The 27,386-nt window shown below is 40.9% G+C and overlaps 1 protein-coding gene across 5 annotated transcripts in view; it reads left to right on the top strand.

Moving 5' to 3' along the window:
* Positions 1-27,386, top strand: part of NALCN (sodium leak channel, non-selective) — a 191,095-nt gene that overhangs the window by 157,207 nt on the left and 6,502 nt on the right. For all 5 annotated transcript variants that reach the window (XM_077927683.1, XM_028728202.2, XM_028728204.2 and 2 more), the window contains 23 exons: positions 1,494-1,595; positions 2,004-2,073; positions 2,545-2,636; positions 3,591-3,713; positions 4,828-4,884; positions 5,150-5,270; positions 5,362-5,493; positions 8,436-8,603; positions 10,181-10,285; positions 11,442-11,548; positions 13,312-13,432; positions 13,531-13,629; positions 15,284-15,377; positions 15,680-15,786; positions 16,789-16,863; positions 17,195-17,314; positions 18,056-18,124; positions 19,246-19,394; positions 19,824-19,917; positions 21,340-21,472; positions 22,959-23,074; positions 24,457-24,614; positions 25,471-25,621. In XM_077927683.1, coding sequence (XP_077783809.1) covers positions 1,494-1,595; positions 2,004-2,073; positions 2,545-2,636; positions 3,591-3,713; positions 4,828-4,884; positions 5,150-5,270; positions 5,362-5,493; positions 8,436-8,603; positions 10,181-10,285; positions 11,442-11,548; positions 13,312-13,432; positions 13,531-13,629; positions 15,284-15,377; positions 15,680-15,786; positions 16,789-16,863; positions 17,195-17,314; positions 18,056-18,124; positions 19,246-19,394; positions 19,824-19,917; positions 21,340-21,472; positions 22,959-23,074; positions 24,457-24,614; positions 25,471-25,621 — 2,563 coding nt within the window. The remainder of the gene's footprint in view (positions 1-1,493; positions 1,596-2,003; positions 2,074-2,544; positions 2,637-3,590; positions 3,714-4,827; positions 4,885-5,149; positions 5,271-5,361; positions 5,494-8,435; positions 8,604-10,180; positions 10,286-11,441; positions 11,549-13,311; positions 13,433-13,530; positions 13,630-15,283; positions 15,378-15,679; positions 15,787-16,788; positions 16,864-17,194; positions 17,315-18,055; positions 18,125-19,245; positions 19,395-19,823; positions 19,918-21,339; positions 21,473-22,958; positions 23,075-24,456; positions 24,615-25,470; positions 25,622-27,386) is intronic.

The raw sequence follows: 27,386 nt of genomic DNA on the forward strand, positions 1-27,386 counted from the left end.
CATGTTCACACTCCTATCTCAGTGACACCTATGCTGGCTTGGTGATGTCCACAGAATGGAAGATGGCAGGATCCCCAAGGGGAGCTGGCTTCAGGCACCAGGCCCGTTGGCAGACCAACTCTGTGTTACAAAGATGTCTGCAAAAGTGGCATAAAGGCTGACAACATCAACCCCACGGTGTGGGAATCCAGTGCAGGGAGATTGGCAGTTAGGTTGTGCATCTGTACAAGTGACCAGAGGAGGAATGACTGCCGGGAGGAGCGCAGAGAGAAGGAACACCATGGTACATCTGCAGCAGCACAACCAGACACCTTCATCTGCTCCAGCTATTACTAAACATGTTTCTCCCATATCTGTCTCTACAACCACAGAAGGCTCTGTAACCTTCCAAAAATTTGACTTCATCCCCAAAGGTCCATTTCTCCATTGTCTCCGAAAACAGATGGATGCCAAAATGATTATTATTTTATTCTTTAATTTATTTAAATACCACTTTTCCCCACAACTGGGACTCGTGGCAGCTCACATAAATTAAAACGAACATGGATAAAACACAGATAGCTAAAAACTTATCAGAGATACACCTACTCAGAAATAGGAGCCATTGAGTTCAGAGGGGTAGGACTGCTGCCTTAAACTACACTGTATTACTAGTCTTCTAGTGATTCTAACAATACAATCTTACTAAACCCCTTTCTGCTTACAAAAATATTTAGGGGGGGGGGGACTTCAGTTAAAAGTATCTCCTTAATAGAAAAGAATTCTTTGAAAATTAAGTATTTTAACAAAAGCTAACACTTGTAACAATATGTATGGAGTTCAGAAGTAAAACAAGCAATAGCACCAGAGTTTGAAGGGGAATCAGGGAGTGAGCAAGTTGAAACAAGGAGAGATGGATGGAAGGCAAGGAGAGAACAAGAGGTCATGTAATTGTTGTGTATTAAACACTCTGAGGAAAGCACACCGTTTAGGAGTTGATTAGACAAAGAGTTCCAACATGAGGTATCTCTGAAATATTTCATTTATCCATATTGAAAATGAAGAAAAACAAATTCCGGACATGAAACACATACACACATGGGAGGGGACTGAGACCAAATTACCTGGCAACTTCTTTCTTCCCTCTCCATGAAGCCATTCATCAAACTGGGAGGCTGGTGTTCTCCTGTCTAATAGCCGTGTCTCTGTCCCTCTGGTCCTGTAGCCCTGGCCGAAGCAGGAAATGCTTTTAGGCCAAACTTCTAGGCGTGAGGAGGATAGGGGCAGATGACAACTATTTTATACGACTTGTTGTTCTGAGTAATGGCTTGTGCATGTATGGCTGAGAAAGAGAAGGCGTGGAAGAGGAATGTTTTGAGGGGTTTTTGTTTTTTGCTTTTGGCCAATCTCCTCCTGCAGGGCTGTGAATTATGTCCTTAAAAAAAAACCTACTGAGTTGTTTAGTTGCCGTACAATTTTATTTTTACCTACCATAGTGCTGCTCATTTCCCTAGGGCCTGTACACGCCAGCGCATGTTGAGTGGATCCTTTGAGGGGCAGCCTGCGAAAGAAAGATCCATTCTTAGTGTCCAGCATCATATACGTCAAGAACGCAGGTAAAGACAGTTGTTGCATGGTAAAGACAGTTGTTGCAGGTAAAGACAGTTGTTGCATGGTGGATTATATCAGACAGATGAAAATGAAAACCAAGCTCCATAAATAACTAATCTCCATATTTCTTTGACAATAACAATGATAAATCAGTGTGACGTACAAAGGGGAGAAAATGCTTTTTATTTCAAATGTAGTTAGCTTCTGTGACATTCAGATCATCCATTTTAAAAATCAAGAGAAAAAAGTAGCTGATAGTAGATTAGACTAGGCTGAAAATTTACAAGCTTTTGATGCAACCAAAGAAAAATTGATTGCAAGGGACACTGTCTTGGTGCACTATAATAGTAATCACGTAAGGATCGACACTTGATCTCAGTTATCTGTCACCCAAAAGAGTGTTATTTTTTCAGGTCACTAAGACATGGCTCCAACAGTCAGCGAATCAGCAGAGGAAAATCGCTTGAAACTCTAACGCAAGATGTAAGTCAAAATAAAATTAAGAATGGAGTGGAAATTAAAATATCTTGGAGAAAAACAATTGTCATAACAAATCACAAATTCTACACTAACGATTTTGTAACACTGTAATATTAGTGTTCCTTTTTAGTGCATTAATTTGTGAACTGATAAAGCCTAGCACTTGCAAGTCCCATTGATATGTATGGTAGAGGTTTATGCCTACCACTTCCATTGAAATCAATGGGATGTAAAGATGCTTAATTTTGGCTGGACAAGCTCTGGTTAATATGTATAATAGTAGAGCATCTACATAATTACTAATCAAGTTGTGAATTTTCTCAAAAACTGAGTAAGAAACTCTTCTCATAGTACCGTAGTTTTTGAAAATAAAATATAAGCTACATGCAGTTACCTGCATTGCCTTGCTTTGTTCTTGTGTGGTAAAATACAGAACTGTTTTGTTTTTTTAAATGCTTCTTCTTCTTCTTCTAGCATTCTAATACAGTGAGGTACAGAAATGCACAGAGAGAAGACAGTGAGATAAAAATGATCCAAGAAAAGAAGGAACAGGCAGAAATGAAAAGGTACTTAGGGAATTTAAATTTCTACCACTTTCTTAAATTGAATATATTTACTAGGACCGTACCCCAGTTTCTTCATAAATTAATAATCTGAGTCGTTGAGGTCATAATCCTAACTCCTGGCTGGTAGTGGTGAGGCCTGATAGAGGGGTACAGCCAGGGGCACTTGCACCAACCAGGCCAGAAGGCAGAAGGAGAAGTGAAATGCCCCTTCATTACACCAGCTGGTGTAATGCCCCAGCTGGTGTAATGAAGGCTGGTGAGGCGAAGAAGCCAGTTTTGGGACCGTTTCCGGCTCATAGCGGCAGCAGATTTGGCAAAGCATCCACTGGCTATTGTGCTGGCCTAGCCCCACCCTTGAAACACCCCATTTCAGCCATAACATCTGCCCCCCTACCTTTTAAGCAGGTGCATTAGGTTGCTGCTCATTGGTGGGGCTTCCCCCACCCCCACAATGGTGGCTTTTGGCAGAGCTGAACAGGGATGGGCGGAAGGACATATCCACCCCATTCAGACTTTTGCATGACAGATCGGATATTTGGATTATTCTGCCAGTTGATAACAAATTTGCTTAGGGCCAAAAACAGTATTTCAAAAGCAAGAAGAATGGTTTTAGATGACGCACCCAACAGTCACAGCTGGCATTAGATGTATTCCTCTAATGTGTGAAAAAAGGACGAATGTCCTTTTTTAAGAAGATTCTTGCCATCTGCGGTTTTGATACACACTTGTAGAGAGTATATACTTTCCTGATCACAGCCAGTTAGGGCTGAGAGATAGGGACTTGCCCAAAGTCATCCTGTGGTTGCCACAGATGAGCAGAAGGTTCCTAAGGCTCATAGTCAACCCTCTCTCTACTACACCACAATGGTCTTGTTGCTATAAGCTAACAAAATATATGCCTTCCTGCCTGTGTTTGAATATCTTACAAGTCCCTTTTCCCCGCATTCTTGAAAGGAAAGTCCAGGAAGAAGAGTTACGAGAGAATCACCCCTATTTTGATAAGCCTCTGTTCATCGTTGGCCGTGAACACAGATTCAGAAATTTCTGCAGAGTGGTTGTGCGAGCTCGCTTCAACGCGTATGTATCTGAGTGTTTTGTGGCAGCTTTGTGTTTTCGCTTTGGCTCTGTGTTTTACTTCACAAGCTCATACATCAAGTAATAGGATTCGGCTGAGTAACTTTTTATTTGTTTATCCTCATTCCAGCCACTTCCTTGTAGTGACACCTTTAAAACCATACTATAACACCTGCAAGCAGTCATCACACAGCACAGCAGCATACCATTGCAAATTCTTCCACTGCCATTTCATGGCAACAGAGGCCCTTACTGTGGTACCACGGCACATGGTTAATGCAAACTTATGGTGTGGGCATGGACGCTCACCGTGGTACTATTGGGGCAGGCGTACAGAAGATAACACTAGACCTGGGCCTAGACTTCTTAAAGTTCCCAGCAATTACTTCATTTGCAGCAATCTGGCATCTGATATTCAGAGGCATGTTGCTTCTGAGCATATAGGTTCCATTTAGATATTACAGCCGATAGCCATCAATAGGCCTATGCTCCATGAATGAGTGTAATGGTTTTTTAAATCCAACTAAGAAAGTGGCTATTGCCATGGCTGCGATAAAACAGTTCCATATGTGTTCCACATTGGTTCAGTTTGCATGTAACAGTAAACCATAGTTATCTGTCTGCACGTGAAGGAAACAAACCATGTTTGACTTATCGTGCAGTTTGTTTGACTCGAAGCGCCTCAAGTCAAACAAACTGCACGATAAGTCAAACATGGTTTGTTTCCTTCATATGCTAACCTCCTATCAATCCGCTTCATTGCATGATGACCATGTTACGGGGGAGGGGGGAATCCCTTCATTCTTAATTTTTTAAACATCTATCTCATCCATCAATCCCTTTGTCATCTTGTCTCAAAACTAAACCAAGATCTAAACTAATACTGATTTCTGTTAGCTTTCTGTAATTGAATTAAGAACTTCTAAGAACTTTTTCCTAGTCCTGGCATGCCATAGATGAAATAACTTAAGTAGTAACTTGATTCAAAATGACCTTTAGTAAGCTTTAAATTCAAACACAAATCCAGGAATCTGTTCTCTGACGTATGTGTGTCATAATTACATGGCTTCTTAGAGCTTGAACTGCAAATTCTGAAGACATCTTTCCTCTGTTACAGCTCTAAAACAGACCCTGTTACTGGAGCAGTGAAAAATACCAAATATCATCAACTTTAGTAAGCATAGCAAAAACAAAAACAAATGTTACTACTTGTCCAGTTACATTTGCTATATCTGTGTGCATGATTTCTAAACTTAATTTTTTTTCTAGAAAATATCTGTTTGTTAATATGTCACTGTAATAATTTTGTTATGGATTTGTAAAATGTTAAAATTGTGGTAGATGATCTTTATTTACCTTTCTCATCCATGCCATACGTTGAATAGATATTTGCCATTAATATTGGAAACTCCTTCTGAATGCTTCATTTTATTCTGCAGCGATTTGCTGGGATTGGTTACATATCTGGACTGGGTAATGATCATTGTCACCATATGCTCTTGCATTTCAATGATGTTCGAATCTCCTTTTCGAAGAGTGATGCATGCACCAACACTTCAGGTAGTTATATAGAAGTAATTTGTTGTACAAAAGAACCCATTGTTTTCAACTTCAGGGGTAAATAATATTTGGTTTTCCCTTTGCTTCTCAGATCGCTGAATATGTTTTTGTAATATTCATGAGCATTGAACTTAATTTGAAGATTATGGCTGATGGCTTGTTTTTTACTCCAACGGCAGTCATAAGAGACTTTGGGGGTGTCATGGATATATTTATATATCTTGTAAGTATTTGCTCTTCAGGCATTTTTCACCAGCGTGCCTAATATTCTGTGCTAGTCATGATTAAATAAAAAACAAGCAAACTTTTTTGGGGGAAATAATTTCATCTAATAAGAATGAGAATCCACACTAGAAATTAAAAACAATTTGTATATATTGTTTGTCTGCAGTTTACATCTAAACTCCAAAGTACTTTCAGTTGTACATAGGTACATAAATACCTATTTACCTGGAAATGTTTAAGAAATGTCAGTTGCACTGTTAGTATAATAGACTCACAACTTATTCACATTTAACTTGTGTGCATTCAGCTTTATGCACTTGGCCTGAAAGGATAACGTAGGTGCCAGACAAGCCTCCCAGAGGACTGAGTTCCATAAAAAGGACGCCGCCTCAGAAAAACTCATCTCCCTTGTTGCCATTCATATTTCTCAGCTGGCAGGGGCATTATGAAGAAGAGCCTGCAAAGCAGATCCCAGCACATGAGTACATGACATGGGGGAAGATGTTCATTTGAGAATAGCTTTTAGAATACGTATCTATCTTACCTCATGGCAACATAGTCCTTGTCACTTAGTACCGTACTTTTCCATGTATAATACTAGGTTATTTTCCTTAAAATTCATGCTAAAAAGTGGGGGTCATCTCATACATGGGTAGTGCCTAGGGTGGACGTTTCATTGGTTGCTGCCACAGCTGTCAGCAGCTATTGTGCATATTATTGGTTGCTGTGTCAGTGGGTGCTGTTGATTGGTTGATGCTGCGTCAATTGGGTGGGCGATTGACGTGGATCTAGCGACGTGGGAGGGGCGAGCAATTTTCGCCATTTCCACCTAAAAAAAAGCTCCACAACTCTGGGCAATCCTCCCCCCCAAAAGGGGGTGTCTTATACATTGGGGTGTCTTATAGATGGAAAAGTACAGTAATTTCTTTTATAAAAGAAATACTTTATTTAATATTGAACTATGTATAGATGGCATTAGATAAAAACTTAATGTTCGTATTATCAAAAAAAAGACTGTTTTTTTTAAAAAAAAATCATAGCAATATATCTGAGCAAGACTTCTAAGTGAAAACATTGTGAGCTTGATTAAATCTTGTAGATATTAGACTGTGTCACGGATATAATGAATATAATTTGTCACAATCAATTTGTATTCAAGCCTTGCGTGTCTGCAGTCAGAAAATGAGGTCTTTTCTCAGAAATCCTTCTCTGCCTCTTCTACTTTGTTTGAAGAAGAAGAAAAACTGCATTCAATCTCCATTTCTAAATAATTCTAACATTTAGAAAAGTTCAGTTCAGCATGTATTGTTCTGCATTGCACCATTATTTGGGAGCGCAGAAAGTAACAGCAATGTATCCCAAATGAAGTAAAAAAAACCAAAAAACTACACACATATCCAGTTCTTGAACATCTTGGAACCAAATTCTGTTGACATCAGTGGGTCCCACTTGCAAGAAAATGAGGTTAAAGTATTTTTGAAACTCCCTACGAGATGAGCGCCGCAACCCCAGAATCATCCATGACTGGACCTAACAGTCAGGGGTCCCTTTACCTTTACATGTCTTCCAACCCCTCAAAATATCATTTTAATATGGAAAGTGTTGATGAAATGTTATTACTCACAAGAAAGGTTTCTCACAAAAGCTAGGTCAACAAATCCAGATAATAATTACAGCAGAAGAGAGGAATAATGCTCCTTCCCTTCTCTGTTTGCAGGCTTTGACCATTCTTTGGGGTATGGTTGAGGCCCAGTCAAGATGGCAGTCAAGATGGCTAACCAGTCAGGAAATGTACACAAATAGGCATTTAGACTTTCTTGCACCTTTACTCCGGTGTGATAGGATTACCACTCAATCGCCTTTTGCCATCAGGGCACACTGTTATGTTGAAGACATGCTGGTGTAACATAATGGCATTTCTATCATGGCCACGTGTTAGTTGGTAGGTAAAGGTAAGGTAAAGGACCCCTGGATGATTAAGTCCAGTCAAAGGTGACTATAGGGTGCAGCGCTCATCTTGCTTTTCAGGCTGAGGGAGCTGGGGTTTATCCACAGACAGCTTTCTAGGTCATGTGACCAGCATGACTAAACTGCTTCTGGCGCAATGAAACACCATGACAAGTGCCAGAGCGCATGGAAACGCCGTTTGCCTTTCCGCCTATTTATCTACTTGCACAGGTGTGCTTTGAACTGCTAGGTTGGCAGGAGCTGGGACAGAGCAACGGGAGCTTACCCCGTCGTGGGGATTCAAACCACCGACCTTCTGATTGGCAAGCCCAAGAGCCTCAGTGGTTTAGACCACAGCACCACCCGCGTCCCTTTGTTAATTGGTACCTAATGTGAGGGTGTCATTGGCGAGCATCATTGTGTTTATTCAGGGATTTTTTAAAAAACTGAAGTTTTCTATGTAAAATTTCCATGGGTGGCTTACAGTAAAATAACAGAAATAAAGTATAACAAACAAAACCTGAAAAAAAGAAACGAATAAAACAGAATCATGAAATGTAGAAGAACAGATAGACCATAATCATGCAACTTACTTACATGCTGACATGTCCTAGCAAATATTGAGATACTTCCTTGGTGCTAGGTTAGATTTTATGGAGAAGACATTCCATTTGTGGGACTTGCTGTCATTATTACTATGCCGACTATTCTTTGTAGTGTTAATCTTAGGATTCCAGCTTTGCCTACTGGATTGCAGCTGTGTTATGCTGGTGCAAACACTGGTTTGACAGCCCGCAGCACAGTAAAACTATAGACTTGGCATACTCGTGGCATACTTAGGATCGCATTTTATTCTGTGTTCTGTTTGAGATATTTTACTTTATTTAAAGGGTTTTAAGACTAACTTTCAACCTCAGCTGCGCAAGCTAGCAAATGAGTACGTGAAATGTTTTTTAAAACACCTTGACTATGTCCTCTTCCATCTTTCAAAAGGTAAGCTTGATATTTCTTTGCTGGATGCCGCAAAACGTCCCCGCGAAGTCAGGAGCTCAGCTCTTAATGGTGCTACGGTGTCTCCGGCCACTTCGGATATTTAAGTTGGTGCCTCAGATGAGAAAGGTTGTCCGAGAACTATTCAGCGGCTTCAAGGAAATCTTTCTAGTGAGCACTGTTTATTTTGTTAATCTTCCGATAAAAGATTTAAAAGTCAAATGAATTGCATTCACCAGTATCTGTTCAATATATTTATGGTCAATGCATTTCACTACATCCTAATAAGAACAGGTTAAAATCCCATCTGTTCTTAGACTGGGTAACTTTCTCCAAACCTATTTAGTTATAAGCTCTTCCGTAGAATAGGGGGAATAAAAAATACTATAATTGGGCCCTTCCAAAGTTTTGGTTAAAAGCTGGGGAGAATGCATCAAAATTGCCCTTTTATTTTATTTAAGCTATTTATATATCGCTTTATCCATGGCATTTCTAAGCAGTGTACATAACACTTTCAAAAAAAACACCTTTGTATTCTATCATGCTGTGACGGCCTAAGTGTACTTAAAAGAATGTCCTCCTTGTGAGTTTCCCAAAGACATGTAGCTGATCAATGTGTGAAGCAGGATTCTTCTTAAGATTGTGTTTCTGATTGCAAAGAGGTTTACCTGCATGCATGAAATGTAGGTCATGAAATTTACCTGAATGGAGTGAGGAAGGACCCTCGTACCTACGGGACCGCCTCTCCTGGTATGCCCCACAGAGAAACTTACGGTCTTCAAATAAAAACATCTTGAAGGTCCCAGGCCACAGAGAGGTTAGGCTGGCCTCAACTAGAGCCAGGGCTTTTTCGGCTGTGGCTCCGATCTGGTGGAACACTCTGTCACAAGAGACTAGAGCCCTGCGGGACTTGACATCTTTCCGCAGGGCCTGCAAGACAGAGCTGTTCCACCAGGCCTTTGGCCAGGGCACAGCCTGACTCCCTCCCTCGGCAATCTTCGCGGAGCTCTGGCCCAATGGTTGCCAGTGGCTTCAAATTAATTAATTTTATAATGAATGATTTTAGAGTGTTGTTTATGCTGTACTTTTGTACTGTTTTATTGTTGTTAGCCGCCCTGAGCCCGGCTTCGGCTGGGGAGGGCGGGATATAAATAAAATTTATTATTATTATTATTATTATTATTATTATTATTATTATTATTATTATTATTATCATCATTATTATTATTATTATGGAATAAATAGTAATGACAGCTGCATGGGAAAAGATGGCAGCACATTGATCTTGCAGGAACCCCATGACATACTGCAGAATAATGTCTCTCTAAAGCAGGGGTCAGCAACCTTTTCCAGCCGTGGTCCGGTCCACCGTCCCTCAGACCATGTGGTGGGCCGGACTATATGGGGGGCGGGGAATGAACGAATTCCTATGCCCCACAAATAACCCAGAGATGCATTTTAAATAAAAGGACACATTCTACTCATGTAAAAACACACTGATTCCCGGAACGTCCGTGGGCCAGATTGAGAAGGTGATTGGGCCGCATCCGGCCCCCGGGTCTTAGGTTGCCTACCCCTGCCCTAAACTATCCTTGTGTGACTTAAAGAGGAGATGCAGTCCAGGGTTCAACTGGTGCCAGTCTGTTATCAGGGCTGGTGGCTTAAGAGAAGATACCCACAGAGGATTTGAGCATTGAATATAAGACTGTTTTCAATAAAGTTGGACTGCTTTTCATTTATTCCTACAGGTTTCCATTCTTTTGCTGACATTGATGCTTGTTTTTGCAAGCTTTGGAGTTCAGCTTTTTGCTGGGAAACTGGCTAAGTGCAATGATCCACATATTATTGCAAGGGTAAGAACAAGTTTTGCTTGCTTCAGCATTTACAGAGCATCTCCTACCTTTGCATATGGGCAAAATTCCACTAGCTTCTGCGGTCCCATTCTAGAGTAGGGTGAGGGAAGTTTATGAGACATTTAATGACGACAGAAAATGCACAAAAAAAGAAAAGTATATCTGAAGCTGCTTTATATTGCGTCAGAAATTTATGGTTCACTCAGAAGTTTTACCGATAACATGACTATACATCACATGAGATCAACATAAGACATTATGTGTGAGAGATGGCAGACCTGCATTGTCACTGTGAAACAGCTCTGGGGTCCCATTTTAGAAACCCTCACACACAGCAGTAGTGTATGCAATGTGTACATTTGTGGTTGGTGAGCAGAGGACACACTTTGCCAAGAAGGCTGTTAGTAGGAATGGTTCTCTCAGTTTCTCATTTTTCCAATCTTGAATTCAGTTGTACACATTTCTGCAGCAGTGTGTGTGTGACACACACACACACACACACACTTTTTCAGGTGCAGGTTTCTTCTAATAAAACATTTTTGTATGTCATTTTGAAAAATATACACCTTTTTGCAAGTATATTTCCTGATATAATGCATTCTTCACAAATATATTCATTTTAATGCACATTTTCCCCTAATATATGCATTTTTTAAAAAAACACTGGTTGAAGAACTGCATCAAAAAATTCAGATAATGGTGCAACTTTGAAGTTTCTCATAATTGTTTCAGAAAGTGCAATTTGATAGAGTCAGCTTAAAATGCATACTGAATGAAACATGAGATAACCCCATGATTAGCTGTTAGTGAGTGGAAATGGAAAGCAGGAGTATGGATTCCTTCCCTCTACCTCACCAAGAAAGTAATTGCTATTGTTGAACAGATGTTGCCAAAGTGCATGCGTGTTCAGTCAATGAAGTGCAACTCTGTACAGGTTTCTCTTTCTCTCTCATCATAAGGAATACCATTTTTATGAATGTATCATCTTTGCTGGCCTAGCGTGGGATGTTGGTTAATGAGGGATTTGACTCCTTGAGTTAAATCAAAAGCAATACTTATGCTCACTTTATGACATAATTTCCTGGTGTTTGTCATGCGGGATTAATTTTTGGTTTGTCTGCAGCTTTTTATGAGCATTATTTTATGTTTATTATAGGAAGACTGCCATGGCATATTCCGAATAAATGTAAGTGTTTCCAAGAATCTAAATCTAAAATTAAGACCCGGCGAAAAGAAGCCTGGATTTTGGGTGCCTCGAGTCTGGTAAGTAGTATATTATGGCCTGTGCATTTATTCTGAAGATTCAGTTAGTAATCTAAGATATGCAGTGGATACTGTAAGAATCAGTTACATGATAGTTAACTTGTGCAAGTCAAGTACTCCTTCCTACATTTCGATTTTAGTGGTAAATCACACAACCAGGAGAGCATGTGGACATAATTTTAGTAATATTATGGCAAAAACAATGGGAATAATGGTACCGGTTGTTTAAGAGCAGCAAAGTTTTTAAGCAGTTTATCTACGCTTAGAAAACGATGAAACTGAGTATATGTAGCCTAGGCACATATAAAAAGATTTGAAGCAGACAATGCAATTTTCAAGGGCTATAAAAACGGCAATAGAGATGCCGGATATATTAGTTCTGCCTTGTCATTGAGGGAGTAGGATTTTAAGCTGCAGCCACATAGATTTAGAACCATATTATGACAAAATCCCTAAATGTCAGAAGAGTTAGATGTGCCAAGGGAAGTTAAGGTACCCGATCCTTTGATTTTGAAAGGAGAGAGTAATTTATAGATGATTATATCATACTTGGGTCCTTCTGCTTGAATTTCTGTCCCGCTGTTGACCCCATTCCCACACAGTGAATTGAAGGCGTAAGATATAAGAGGGGGGATTCTTCTTAATAGTAGAGTCTGTGTCTGAAGGGGCTTGGAAAGTAATGGCCATTTCCACATATAGTGTGGGCATCCATTGTGTTGACTTTAAAATTGCTCCTTATTTTACAAATGTAAGCATAGGTAGCCATTTTGCTGTTCTTTTCCAAAATTCTTTTCCAAAATGCTATTGTAAAATTTATCCTGGTGAGGGGGCTTGCAAGGAAGCATCCAGCACTAGTATGTGGAGATTTTCTTTCATTCTGTTCCATTGATATTAGAAATCAGGGTTTCTAAAGCAGGTTTCATTTTTGCAAATATTTTAACATGGGAAGCTATATGTGGATAGGGGAAAGTGCTATGCTATTCTATTGAAACGATGCCCTGTGATGGGAGCAGCTGGTGATGCTGTGGTATTTGCAGAATCATATACTTTCAGAATCCAAGTCTCTAAGTGTAAGCAATTTAAAGACTTTAAGCAATAGCACTAATAATGTGAGGAACCAATTTTGCCAGTGTAAGAAAATGTATTTACCATGAGGAAAAGTGCACAGACAGAAGACTTGAGTGCAGAGGCTGATACTCAACTAAGTCATACTCAAAGTGGATGCATTGTAATCAATAGACTTAAACTGCATTCAACAATTAATAAATAATATCATTGCGTTGATACATTGGTGTCCTCCAGTTTTATTCCATGGCCATGGACCACCTATTGATGCACTTAGTAGTGGTGTGCTGTGAGGTTAAAATATGACACTGGAGATCCACATCCTTAAATCTTCTGGGATCCTATACACGCTGACCATGTCTGCTTCGGAGCAGATGTACATAAATTGCACTGTTAGTCTATTTTTCCAGATGTTCAGGGGTCAAATGGAACTCTTATCCCTGACTGTCCTCTTTGATTGTTAGCTACTTAATTCAGGGAAATAAGTGAATCAGAAATGTAAATATACATCCCAGGAATGTGTATGACTGTCTCCATGACTGTGTGTGTGTGTGTGTGTGTGTGTGTGTGTGTGTGTGTGTGTGTGTTTGGCTCTAAACTACTCACTAGTGTTACTAAGAGATTTGTCAATTCTTTCAGTACAATTAGGGAGCTTAAGTGCATGTATTTTACTACCCTTCCCTGTGATATTTTAACAGGGCCAACCCTCGGAACTTTAACTTTGACAATGTTGGGAATGCAATGCTGGCATTATTTGAAGTCCTTTCCTTAAAGGGATGGGTTGAAGTCAGAGATGTTATCATTCATCGTGTGGGGCCCGTGAGTATATATACCTCAGCACTTGTCAGACCTTTTAATTCCTCCTTTAATTTATACAGATGAGTAACATTTTTTTACAACAAAAATTACTTATGCAGATCCATGGCATCTACATCCACGTCTTTGTATTCCTTGGCTGTATGATTGGGCTAACTCTTTTCGTTGGAGTCGTCATTGCTAATTTCAATGAAAATAAGGTAAAAAGGCAGGCTTTCTATTTCTCATGAAATGATTTTTTTATATTGTCTTTGCACCTCCCATGTGCTGCCATGCAGTTCTCAGATAACATTGCAGGTATAAAACGATACCAACTTGGGCTCATCTGCCAACTGCACCCATTCCTGGGGTGATTTAACTGGCCACAGTCATCATATCACTTGCTAAAGGTGGGGGAGAATTTCGTTCAGTCCATGTTTTAAAGAGAACTGACCTAATTTGTACCTCCTGAGTACACAGTGGAATATCGTTTTTCACACTTCTCAGAAAGTTACAGTACAGTTCTTGTCTCAAAAGAAATGCAGTATATATTTTGGGATAAAAGATGTTCAGAAATGCATTGAAATGAATTACTCATTTAAATACATATTTGTTTAAAAACACATGTAAAAAGGAATTTTCATATGGATTTTTAATAAATAAAACAAATCACAAAGCAAGGCAAAATGGAATTGGAACACTTGTGAAACTGACATACAATGGAAATAGACTGATGTGTCCTGGAAGTTAGTAACTTCCAGGGTTAGACTACAATAGTGCATTCTAATGCACTAGGGTGAGACTACTATAATGGATTCTTCTTGGGTACACCTCTGTAGAATCCTCACGCTTCAGCTGGAACAAAATGTGGCACAGTGTATATATCTATTGCTTTAGCTCCCTGTTCACTTCCATGCCCAATTGAGAATGCTGGTGTTATCCTATGAAGTCATAGATATCATCATCATCGGCTCCCAACAGAATATTAGGTAAAGGTAAAGGGATCCCTGACCATTAGGTCCAGTCATGGCCGACTCTGGGGTTGCGGCGCTCATCTCGCTTTATTGGCCGAGGGAGCCGGCGTACAGCTTCCGGGTCATGTGGCCAGCATGACTAAGCCACTTCTGGCGAACCAGAGCAGCGCACGGAAACACCATTTACCTTCCCGCCGGAGCGGTACCTATTTATCTACTTGCACTGACATGCTTTCGAACTGCTAGGTTAGCAGGAGCAAAAATACGATAAAACATCAAACATTAAAAAGTTCCCTAAACAGGGCTGCCTTCAGATGTCTTCTAGAACTCACAGTTGTTTATTTCCTTGACATCTTATGGGAGGGTGTTCCACAGGGCGGGCACCACCACTGAGAAGGCCCTCTGCCTTTTTGAGACTTTGTTATCTTCTGGCCCATCTTCTCCTATATGAACCTTCCCCCTGTTATTAACTGAGGACCTGCTCCTGTGGATAGGCAAGTGGATTTTCAGGGGAAATGTTCTCAGCTATTGCATCCAAGCTTTGGAATTCCCTTTCCTAAGATGTCCTAATGTACGATGGGGTATCCAGTTCTCATGTAGGCTTCCCTTTCTTGGACATCCATATTCAATGCCTGGATGTTGAGAAGTGGGGCCAGGGGTCCACCCAAGCTCAGGAGTGGGGCTAGGACTATGGCCCCATTAACTTTTAAATATGTACCAGGGCAGGTGTATCTTTTGGAAGCAATATGAGAAGCTTTTGTTCAAACCATTTCTTGGTGACCAAAGATAGGATAGTAAACTTGGTGTACAGTTACACACACACACACACACACACACACACACACACCAGCTTTTTGATAAACAAATACGTCAAGTTATTTTGTTATTCTTGTTCATTTAGGGGACAGCTTTGCTGACAGTTGATCAGAGGCGATGGGAGGATCTCAAGAGCAGACTGAAGATAGCACAGCCACTTCATCTCCCACCTCGCCCAGGTATTCATAATTCCGCAGGAATTTAGGTTTCACATTATAATTGTAATCGTGAGGCCCCTATGAGTTTGTGTGTATTAAAGTGAAAATATTCTATGTCTATAAATTTTGCGAAAGGGCATTAACTTCAGCCCAAAATGTGCTTCAGATGTTCAGAATTTGAATTCAAAAAGTGTTCAAAATTTAAAGGTCTAAGAGATTTATTATTGTGCATATGCAAACTAGACAAAGTTCAGGAAAATAGAGAGTGACACAAAAGAATTATATACTTTATTAAACTGTGTACTTTTAATTGTTTTTCCCAGATAATGATGGATTTCGAGCCAAGATGTATGATATAACTCAACATCCATTTTTCAAAAGGACCATTGCTGTGCTCGTCTTGGCCCAGTCTGTGTTGTTATCTGTTAAGGTATTTGCTCTGTTCCTTACGACATCTTGCAAAGCAGTAGATTATATACTGTAGAGTTGGGAAAGGTTCAGAAAACGGCAAAGCAAAATGATCAAGAGGATAAAGCAACTCCCCTATGAGGAAAGCATGCAGTATTTGGGGCTGCTGAGTTAGAGAAAAGGCTAGAGGCAATGTGATGTTGTTGTTTAGTCGTTTAGTGGTGTCCGACTCTTCGTGACCCCATGGACCAGAGCACGCCAGGCACTCCTGTCTTCCACTGCCTCCCGCAGTTTGGTCAAACTCATGCTGGTAGCTTCGGGATCACTGTCCAACCATCTTGTCCTCTGTCGTCCCCTTCTCCTTGTGCCCTCCATCTTTCCCTACATCAGGGTCTTTTCCAGGGAGTCTTCTCTTCTCATGGGGTGGCCAAAGTATTGGAGCCTCAGCTTCAGGATCTGTCCTTCCAGTGAGCACTCAGGGCTGATTTCCTTCAGAATGGATAGGTGTGATCTTCTTGCAGTCCATGGGACTCTCAAGAGTCTCCTCCAGCACCATAACATGATAGAAGTATATAAAATTATTCATGGGATGAGAAAGTGGGTAAAGTTTTTCTCCTTCTCACATAACACTAGGACTTGGGGAATATCCAGTGAAGCGGAACATTGGAATGTCTGAGTCAAACAAAATAAATTGGTTCTTCACACAGTGCATAGTTAGACTGTGGGATTTGCTCCCACCTGAGGCAGTGATGACCACCAGCTTGCATGGCTTTAAAAGAGAATTTGACAGATTCATGGAGGATAAGTCTACTAACCCTGGTGACTGTTCTTGTGGGAAACTGCAGCAAGGGAGAGTGCTGTTGTGCTCATTTCCTGCTTGCAGATTTTCCATAGGTATTCAGTTGGCCCATTGTGAGAATGGGATATTGAACTAGATGGGCCTCTGGCCTGACCCAGCAGGCACTAGTGTTCTTTTAATAATTTAGAAATATTTTATAAAGCCCTGTTTCTTCTTTTATATAAGTGGGATGATCAAGACCCCGTTACCGGTCCTTTAGCAGCAATGTCCGTCGTCTTCACCTTCATTTTTGTTCTTGAGGTAAGGTGATATATTTCACAATTTCTCCAGTCTACAACATTGCATCTTTTGTCAGTTTTGCTTTTGGACATCATGCAACAGCTTTACTTTTCAGTCTGTTCAGATTCATACTGATTTGCCAATAACCCCCAAGTTTGGGTACAGGTGACTCTCAACTTACGCGGGGGGTTATATTCTGTGGATAGCACATAAACCAAAATCACATATAGGGTAGGATTCCCCCCCTTTCTGCCTCCTTTGGCGGGGGGGGGGGAATACATTTTTTGGGTGTGGTGGCATAATGAATGATGCCCCACAGAAAAGTGATAACATATACATTCCTCTCTTAAAGGTTACCATGAAAATTATTGCTATGTCACCTGCTGGATTTTGGCAGAGCAGAAGAAATCGCTATGATCTCTTGGTGACATCTTTAGGAGTCATTTGGGTAATACTCCACTTTGCCCTAACTGTAAGTTCCAGAAAACTGATAATTTTTTTTGTCAGAACTGATCACATATTATAGTTTGTATACCTGAAATGTAATTAATGAGCTGCTTCAGTATTATTATTATTATTATTATTATTATTATTATTATTATTATTATTTTCTATTTATTCAAAAGGGGGGGATACAAACTGATCAACACTCCCTTTTCCCCAACCCAAAGATCAGGTGCAATCAGATTTAAACAGTAATAGTCCTTGTTGGGAATCTGCATACATGCAGCTACACACACAGAGTCAATTAGGGTTTGGCCAACAGCCAAGGCAATGTGAAGGAGTAAGTCAGCCTGGTGATACAGAGGCATGGAGACAGCTCCATGATTGGTCAAGCTCTCTCACGGGAATAATGATTAATGGCCTACTAACTGGAATGTGTGTTAGTACGAGTTTGAGTGTAACAGTTGTGAGTCGTGTATGAGAGAGCTAGTCAAAGATCCGTGTTCTGTTCTCTTCCTGTAAATAGTTCACTGTATATAATAAACACCTAACTACAAGTTCCTGGTTCCTGCTTTGTCCATCCTGTCTGCAGCCAAGTTGCCAATTGCTTTTGTGAACTCTGCGTTTACTCTGCTAGGTCTGGCTAAGGTCCTGCAACTAGTCAGAAAGTTGCGAAACACCAACAGGTTTTGCCAATAGTCCTTAGAATTTTAAGCTGCCATTTAAGAAGTAGTACCAAGCAGAAACAACTTCTGTGTTTGAATTCCAGAATGCCTACACATACATGATGGGGGCATGCGTAATTGTCTTCAGGTTCTTCTCGATCTGTGGGAAACATGTGAGTAAAAGTGGCTTACTTGTTTGGCTGCTTTATTCTTTTCAGTATGTTATATATTGTTGCAATGAACAAATTAAAGCAGTATAGTACTGAGGGTGAGGAAACAATGAGATGACAGATGTACACACCACCCATGCCCACTGCCCTTGCTCCTGCCCCCGCCTGGGTTCCGTCACTGCCCAATCCCAGTCCTGGCAAATAGCGCAGTTCAGAAATTTGCAGTTCAGTTTGGGTAGTCTATGCCCTAGAGACAGGAATAGCTTTGTTGGGAGGGCTGATGGCTGGAAAGAGGTCCCGGAAGCTAGGAGCAGGGTAAAAGGTAAAGGGACCCCTGACCATTAGGTCCAGTCGCAGGCGACTCTGAGGTTGCGGCGCTCATCTCGCTTTATTGGCCGAGGGAGCCGGCGTACAGCTTCCGGGTCACGTGGCCAGCATGACTAAGCCGCTTCTGGCAAACCAGAGCAGCGCACAGAAATGCCGTTTACCTTCCCGCCAGAGTGGTACCTATTTATCTACTTGCACTTTGACGTGCTTTCGAACTGCTAGGTTGGCAGGAGCAGGGACCGAGCAACTGGAGCTCACCCCGTTGCGGGGATTCGAACCACCGACCTTCTGATCGGCAAGTCCTAGGCTCTGTGGTTTAACCCACAGCGCCACCCGCATCCCCTAGGGGCAGGGAGCCAAGAGTAAAGAACATGAAGGAAGAATGAAGAGTAGTCAGTGGGCCAAGGAGGAGGAGGAGTCTTGCAGAAAGGAGCAAATGATGTTGAGATTGAGGAAAGGAAGGGTAAGCAGGAAGGCACCTTTGGAGGGCTCAACACCATGGGTCAGAGAGCAAAGGGTTGCTGTGTGTCGGTTCCAGACCCTAACGCTGCTGCTGTGCTTTGAACACTGCATGAAAGCAGAAATATAATTGTATTGTTGCTGGAGCATTGTGACCAGGCAATCCTAGGGATACAATCAGGGCCAGGAAGCAGGGCAGGGGCTGGATGTCACATATGAGTGGAACTAACCAACCAATTCATTGGCTACAGGTTTCTAATACTACTCAGCTGTGTCACTGTTATGCCCCATTTCTATTATTAAACGTTATTTTCCATTGCTTTCCTTATATCTTTTAGGTGACCCTGAAGATGCTGCTTCTGACAGTGGTTGTCAGCATGTACAAGAGCTTTTTCATCATAGTAGGGATGTTCCTGCTGTTACTTTGCTATGCTTTCGCAGGAGTAGTTTTATTTGGCACTGTAAAATATGGAGAGAACATCAACAGGTATGACACTTTTTACTCCACCAGAAAGTAAATGATATCGTGGCATTGCTGTGTTTGAGCATGAATGCTCGTTGAATTGTTGAGATTCTCAGGAAATTTCTGGGTCAGGTCTCAGAAACCATGCTTGTGCAGTCTAGTTTGGGGCACACAAAATGCATGAACAGCTGTACTATGCTACCCCCATTCTGTGTATAAGTACCCATGTTATTTCCTGTAGTAGGAGTAATTTGCAGGCTGGGCTTCTGGAAATGAGAAGATCAGGTAGATTACTATCTAGCAGGCACAATGTAGCCTCTCACTATAATTAATAGTCACCATGGAAAATGCTTAGTAAAGGAAAGAAGGAAAAGATCGCAACATCTAATGTTTTTTAATGCTGAATTTTACCTGTCGCACACTGAACAAAATTTATTGTTTGTTTAAAAACAGGCATGCCAACTTTTCATCAGCTGGTAAGGCCATTACTGTACTCTTCAGAATAGTCACTGGGGAAGACTGGAACAAGATAATGCATGACTGCATGGTAAATTGAACACAATTATAAAACAAGACATAAATACTGGAACCACTGCATATCTAACAGCCTAGCTTTGTGACTTAACAGTGCTGTGCTTTTTTTTTTTTTTTAAGCTATCATTCACACAAACATTCGTGTATTTATTTGACAAGTTATAGGAATAAATGCATAACCATTTAAGTCCGTGGATAATGTCAACAAGTATGCATATATTTTGCCATTCTAAATATCACCATCTTTGTATTAATTGCTAGCAAGTGGGGGACTTTCTGAATATGTTGACTATATTGCTAACTGATAAACATTTGTTATCCTTTACATTCAGTACTGGATCTCCTGGAATAAATGCCAAAACATTATTTAATATAATTCTTTCTGCGGTCTTATCTGCCCCTGCATCTCAGATGTGTGTAAATGCTAATTCACAGGACTGGTGCTGCTTTCATTTCAAACCACCAGCTCTTACAGCTGCAAATCATATATAGATTAAGGTCTTGGGGCTTGGAACACAGGTTCTCTTTCTGCCATGGTGCTTGTAACGTCTACAGTGAAAGGCTGAAGTGTTTGGGCCTTATTATTTTGGTAAAAGGACTGCTAAAGGAGGGTACGGTAGATATTTTTATTATTTATTAGATTCATATACCACCCTTCATAAGATCTCTGGGCGGTTCACAGAATAAAATAGAGGATAAAAACAAGTAAATAAGTAAAACGAAACAGCAAAACAATAAACCACTTCCCTTTACCACAGACACATTTAAAAGGCCGTAGAATATTAATCAGCCAAAGGTCAGGTTGAAGAGGAATGTATTAGCCCACCGCCTAAAAATATATAATGAAGGCGCCAGGCGAACTTCCCTAGGGAGAGCATTCCACAGTTGGGAATGGAACCGTCCGGGACGGTTTATATGGGCAGAGGCGGTTTATTTAGTAAAGCTGTGAATATATAGATAGAAAAGATTGAGATATAGCAGGAAGTTTAGATCAGACAAATGAAATAGGTTCTTCACCGTTGGCTGTGAGAAAAATAGGTTATGGTTTGATAGGGAGGCATGCCATGGACGGGGGCGGGGAGGGAGGGTTATGTATCCTGCATCAGGGCACCCCTTTTGCTGTTAAAAATGGAGACCTTCATCACTCTTTCCACATTACAGGGGCAGATCTTTTTTTAAAATGAAAAAAAACAACACACGGATGTGCCGCGGTTGCATCCAGTTTGGCCCTCGCTCTTGTCCTGACATACGCCTCAGAATGTTGTTACTATTGCTGCTCTTGCTGTCGTGTTAATGCCATCGTCGTTCCCTAATTGTGATACATACGTTTTAAGTGTATGCTTGTGCATATGTCGGTTAGTCGCAAAAGAAAAGGAAAAGAAAAGAAGAAGCAATCGTATATCCCTTTGAATTAATTAATTATTTTCCTTTGAAGGTTCAACCTCCTTTTTGTACTCCAGATAACAGAACATACTGGAAGACAGATTGTGGAAACTATGCTGGTGCTCTTATGTATTTCTGTTCATTTTATGTCATCATTGCATACATAATGCTAAATTTACTTGTGGGTAAGTCACAAATAGCCATTACTGTATATGTTTCAAACATACTTATTATATGTAATATATATATACCGTAATTTTTGCTCTATAAGACTCACTTTTTCCCTCCTAAAAAGTAAGGGGAAATGTGTGTGCGTCTTATGGAGTGAATGCAGGCCGCACAGCTATCCCAGAAGCCGGCACAGCAAGAGGGATTGCTGCTTTCACTGCACAGCGATCCCTCTTGCTGTTCTGGCTTCTGAGATTCAGAATATTTTTTTTCTTGTTTTCCTCCTCCAAAAACCAGTCTTGTGGTCTGGTGCGTCTTATAGAGCGAAAAATACGGTAATTTGCCCTTCGGTCCCCCTGAGGGGACAAAACTATAAATAAAATAATTGAATTAGCAACATGACTGCAACGATCAGCTAACTGAAAAATTAAAAAGTAGCATCAGTTTGGGACTGCAAAACAAAACCAATGAAACAACCCACAAAGACCTGACAGGTATTTCAGAAGCTTCACTTCCTGAATGTGAATCTGTTTTAAACAACTGTCCTGGTGGACCTCTCTAAGAAATGAAATTCCATAAAGAAGGCGCCATCACTGGAAAACCTCACCTCAGCATATGGAGTATGCTTTTTTAAGTATTAGTACCGTATTTGCCCGAATATAAGCCGCACCTGACTATAAGCCGCACCTTTAAAATTGGATGGGGGGGGGGGAGAGAAAAGAAAAAAAATACCCAATTATAAGCCACTCCATTCCTCACTGCTCCTGGCTGCATACTGGGGCGGGGGGGGGAGGCACTGCATTGCCGGCAGCCTTTCCCCTTCCTCGCTGTCTCCCTTCCTGGCCTTGGGGGAGAGGACGGGGGGACTATGCATGGGGCAGGCATCACTTTGCCACGTTCCTGGCGCTGTTTGCCCCACGCTCCTGGCTGCATACCGTAAGGTTGCGAATATAAGCTGCACTTTAACTTTTCACAGTTGGGATTTGGGGGGAAAGTGAGGCTTATATTCAGGCCAATACAGTACTTAGAAGATCAGCATACCCAATTTTTGAAATCTTTCAATAAAACAATGAAGTCTTGTTTAACATTTGAAAAACCTAGCTGCCACTTCTTTTCGTATAAAGTTATTGGTCTAGCAATATAGGAGCAAATATGTTTTAGTAAGAACGCTGACTTGTAAAAAGATGTCTATTGGAAGACAAATTATTCCTACCTTGTATGTGCATATGGAAATAACACTGCAGAAGGCTTTTCATTTTGCTTTTATTTAGTTTGTTCAGTGTTCCCAGAAGCCAGTAGAACACTTCCATATTTAAGGTTGAAGCATATTAGATTCTAACTAATACTGTTAGATTGACTTGTCTAAATAAAGGCAAAGCCTATTAATATAAATATAGCATTTTGTACATTTTTGCCAACATCATGAATACAAATGAATTCCTTAATAGATTATATCCTTGTTTAATGCCCATATCATTTTAAAGATGTTTCTGTTTTCCGTAGCTATAATTGTGGAAAATTTCTCGCTGTTTTATTCTACGGAGGAAGACCAGCTCTTAAGTTACAATGATCTTAGACATTTCCAAATTATATGGAACATGGTTGATGACAAAAGAGAGGTAATAACCTAATTCACTATAATTCCACGAGTCTTATTTAGTTGCTACTCTGTTAATTACTTGCTAGGAAGGAGAAGTAAATGCAGTTTTCCAAAAGGGAATGCAATAGCTGCTCCTATTTCACTTTATACGGGGTAGTAGAGGAGTCCTTTCCAACATCAGTTCCTTTCAGTCTTTGTGCTCAAGCACAGTGGAGCTTCAGAACTGTGAATGGATTTTGTTATGTACTGAAGTTCTCACCCTGGGCCAGCAGGGGAATACTGTAAATAGTTTTCACTCAGGTAAAAGGTAAAGGTAAAGGTACCCCTGCACGTACAGGCCAGTCGTGTCCGACTCAGGTAAAAGGTAAAGGTAAAGGTACCCCTGCCCGTACAGGCCAGTCGTGTCCGACTCTGGGGTTGCACGCCCATCTCGCTTAAGAGGCCGGGGGCTAGCGCTGTCCGCAGACACTTCCGGGTCACGTGGCCAGTGTGACAAGCTGCATCTGGCGAGCCAGTGCAGCACACAGAAACGCCGTTTACCTTCCCGCTAGTAAGCGGTCCCTATTTATCTACTTGCACCCGGGGGTGCTTTCGAACTGCTAGGTTGGCAGGCACTGGGACCGAGCAACGGGAGCGCACCCCGCCACGGGGATTCGAACCGCCGACCATGCGATCGGCAAGTCCTAGGCGCTGAGGTTTTACCCACAGCGCCACCCGCGTCCCTTTCACTCAGGTCCGCATATGCAAATAAGGAATTGAAAGTGACATTCAGTGATTGGATAGTTACAGAAAGTTGTTACTGTTGCTTTGTAGTTGAGCTCTATATAAGCAGGTTGGCTGAACCCTTCAGTTCTGTTCTGTTCTGGCCTGTGAATAAACAAGAGCTGTCTGAAGAATCGCTGTGTGGTCTGATATGTTCACCCACAACTTAACAGATTTACTACAGAGTCAGGGTACATGTGGTCTTCAAAATATTGATGGCCTACATTCGCATTATTCCTGATCACAGGGCATGCTGGTTGAGGCAAATGGGCCTTGGAATTGAGCAGCTTCTGGGAGGCCAAAGGTTGTCTACCCCTGGCTTACACCCTTGACCTATAGATCACTATCTACAAAAATGAACAGTTTGGCTGAACTCCTTCATGGGTCATATCCAACACTAGTGTCCCGATAGCACAGCAGACACCCACTTACGCAGTACATCTCCCTGTGCACCCTCAAAAATCTGCTCCAGAGGGTTGGAGAACCCCCTGGAAACAGATCTGAAGGACACATGGGGAGAGGAAAGGGAAGTTCTGTTGCACAAGCAGCATTCCATGCATGCAGCATTAGCTATTTTGGTGACAGCTCATGAAGGGTTTGACCAGTACCAATAATGGAGAAGTTCTGCCTTCTTTTCAGGGAGTGATTCCTACCTTCCGAGTCAAGTTTTTGCTGAGGTTGCTGCGTGGAAGGTTGGAGGTGGATCTGGACAAGGATAAACTCTTGTTCAAGCACATGTGCTATGAAATGGAGAGGCTGCATAATGGGGGAGATGTAACATTCCACGATGTACTGAGGTATGTTAGATGGCACACAAAATCAATTGTAGTTTAGTTGCAGATATTTTCTGTAAACTATAAAACAGAGTACCAATATCAGTGCTATTTTTTAGAAAAAGAGGTGCTGGAACTTGCCATGAATGCCTCCCGTGTTATCTTCTAATGACAATGGTGCCCACCTGAGAGATGCTGGAACTGAGTTCCAGCTGAAAAAAAGCCCGGAATACAATCATGTTTATAGAAAATATTAACTGAGAAGCATATCAGATTTTACTCAGTGCTGATTTTTCTAATGTGTATCTAGAAGTCCAATTCAAACTACTATATTCATCATATAATAACTGCAGCTTTCAGCTGTCTTTTTTTGGCTATGTGAACTTGATTGGATAAAGAGTGTTTTATTATCAAGGAAGGCAAATTTAGCATATAACAATGACCACTTCCATGGAAGAAAGAACTTTCCCTGTTAAAAACACCCCAATCCAGGGAACTTCTGCATCATGATGAGAGCTGACACCAGTTTAGGAAGTCACAAAAAAGCCAATCAGTACTGTCAGAGCAGAGAATGTTGGTGCATATCTCCAGTGCAGGATTTGGGCAGCTTGCACAGTTGACCATACTTGTGTGCAGAAACCTGTTTTCATTGCACATGCACTTCTCTGTAATGGGGTTGGCTGTTTAATGTCTTCGCCACTTTTCACTGTATCATAAATCCATATATCCCTAGGTCATCGGATGACCCTTTAAGAGCAAAATAAACACCTTATTTTCAAATCAAGTATATGATAACCTGCTATTACTTTCCTTTTATAAATAACATTTTTTTTAAAAAAAACCCTCATTATTATTATTGTTTATTATAATTTTTTTCCAGCATGCTCTCCTACAGATCTGTTGACATCAGGAAAAGTCTTCAGCTGGAAGAACTGCTTGCTAGGGAACAACTGGAATACACCATAGAAGAAGAAGTAGCCAAACAGACTATCCGCATGTGGTTGAAAAAGTGCTTGAAGCGCATTAGAGCAGTAAGTTTAACGAGGAAAAAACAGAAAGCCTGTAGCATATCCTTCCTCATTGTGTAGAACATGCTACATTTTATTTTCATACTAGAGAGCTGTCAATTATTTGGAAAACATTATTCAAGCTTCTTAGCCTTCTCAGTCATGCAGTGCTTATAATACGGGGATGCTATTTATTTATTTATTTATTTATTTATTTATTTATATACCAGCGTCACTGGTGCTTTACATACTGTATTTTTTGCTCTATAAGACTCACTTTTTCCCTCCTAAAAAGTAAGGGGAAATGTGTGTGCGTCTTATGGAGCGAATGCAGGCTGCGCAGCTATCCCAGAAGCCAGAACAACAAGAGGGATTGCTGCTTTCACTGCACAGCGATCCCTCTTGCTGTTCTGGCTTCTGAGATTCAGAATATTTTTTTTTCTTGTTTTCCTCCTCCAAAAACTAGGTGCGTCTTATGGTCTGGTGCATCTTATAGAGCAAAAAATACAGTAATCAAAAAAGACACAAGGAGCCGAGAATTAAGATGTGGACAACAGAGGAGAAAGAGAAAGGAAAGGCAGATAACTATAACAGAAGGATCATGAGTGACAGCAGGAGAGTGTAGTAGAATGTTGCGGGGAGATATGAATGATGGGTGGCAGGAGTTGGTTGAGAAAGCCAGAGTTAAAAGGAGTGAGGTGAAAAATGAGGACTGTACGATCAGAGAGGGGCATTGGTACATTGGTGCAAAGCTTGGAGGGTCAGGAATACCAGGTTAGATTAGTAAATTACAAATGTTTTCTGGTCTGGAGTAATGGTAGTTTATCAGATTTTGCCCCCCACATGCATCTTGTAAATTACACAGTCAAGTAGATAAATGAAGAATCCTCTTGCTCTCTATAAATCAGTGAATGGAGGCAGCAGGTTGCTTGGGGAAATATTAAGGAAAGTTTGGACAGCTGAGTGACTGACCCTAATGACTTCCATGCACCCAGGCCCATGTCAGGGACCACTACAACATCACCATAGCAATTAGTGATGGCAGCATATTTTGGAAATGGGGGTTTCAAAATACAGGCTCCCTCAGTTTAAAAATCTGCACACTATTATGAACCAACCCAAACACTGCTCCAAGTTTTGACTTGTTTTATAATGACTTGGTAGCAGCCTTCCGTCTTTCCTAGAATCCCCTACCTCCCCTGCCCCTTTACCAAGTTGCAACTCAGGCAAGGAAAGCTGGTGATTGTTTCTGACTACAGTGACAGTGTCTTGACATGCCTTGTCCGGAAAGTCCGGAAAATGAAGCTTTTAAATTCCTTCTCGAGTGTATTTTGTTGTTGTTGACAATGACGATAGCTGAAAACACTGATCCCAAATAAATACTTGTAAAAAGAATGCTTTCGCTTATTTGAAATTTGGTGGAGGACCATTAAAAATATGTTCTCTCCCAGTCTGGAAAAGGACATACCTTCATTGGGGGGCAGGGATTAGAGTTGTTTTCCAAATTTGTATTCATTGACGCTGAAAACACTCCACTTTCAAGTTGGTAAAGGAAAAGGGGAATACGTGCCATCCTTAAAAAATCTCGGATTTTGGATTTTGTTCCAATTCTTCCTACAACTCACAAACAAGCATAGAAAGCTTTATCTTTCCAGTTAGCGCAATAATGGATATATCCATTCTGCTTCTCTCTTTTTTTGCACACATTGTCGTTGATACATAAAAACGGTACAACACGAAAGTCACACTTTGTAGTTATCTAAGGGAGTTTCTATTATCACTTTGTTAA

The sequence above is a fragment of the Podarcis muralis genome, chromosome 4 (genome assembly GCF_964188315.1).
Source record: "Podarcis muralis chromosome 4, rPodMur119.hap1.1, whole genome shotgun sequence".
In the NCBI taxonomy this organism is placed as follows: Eukaryota; Metazoa; Chordata; class Lepidosauria; order Squamata; family Lacertidae; genus Podarcis; species Podarcis muralis.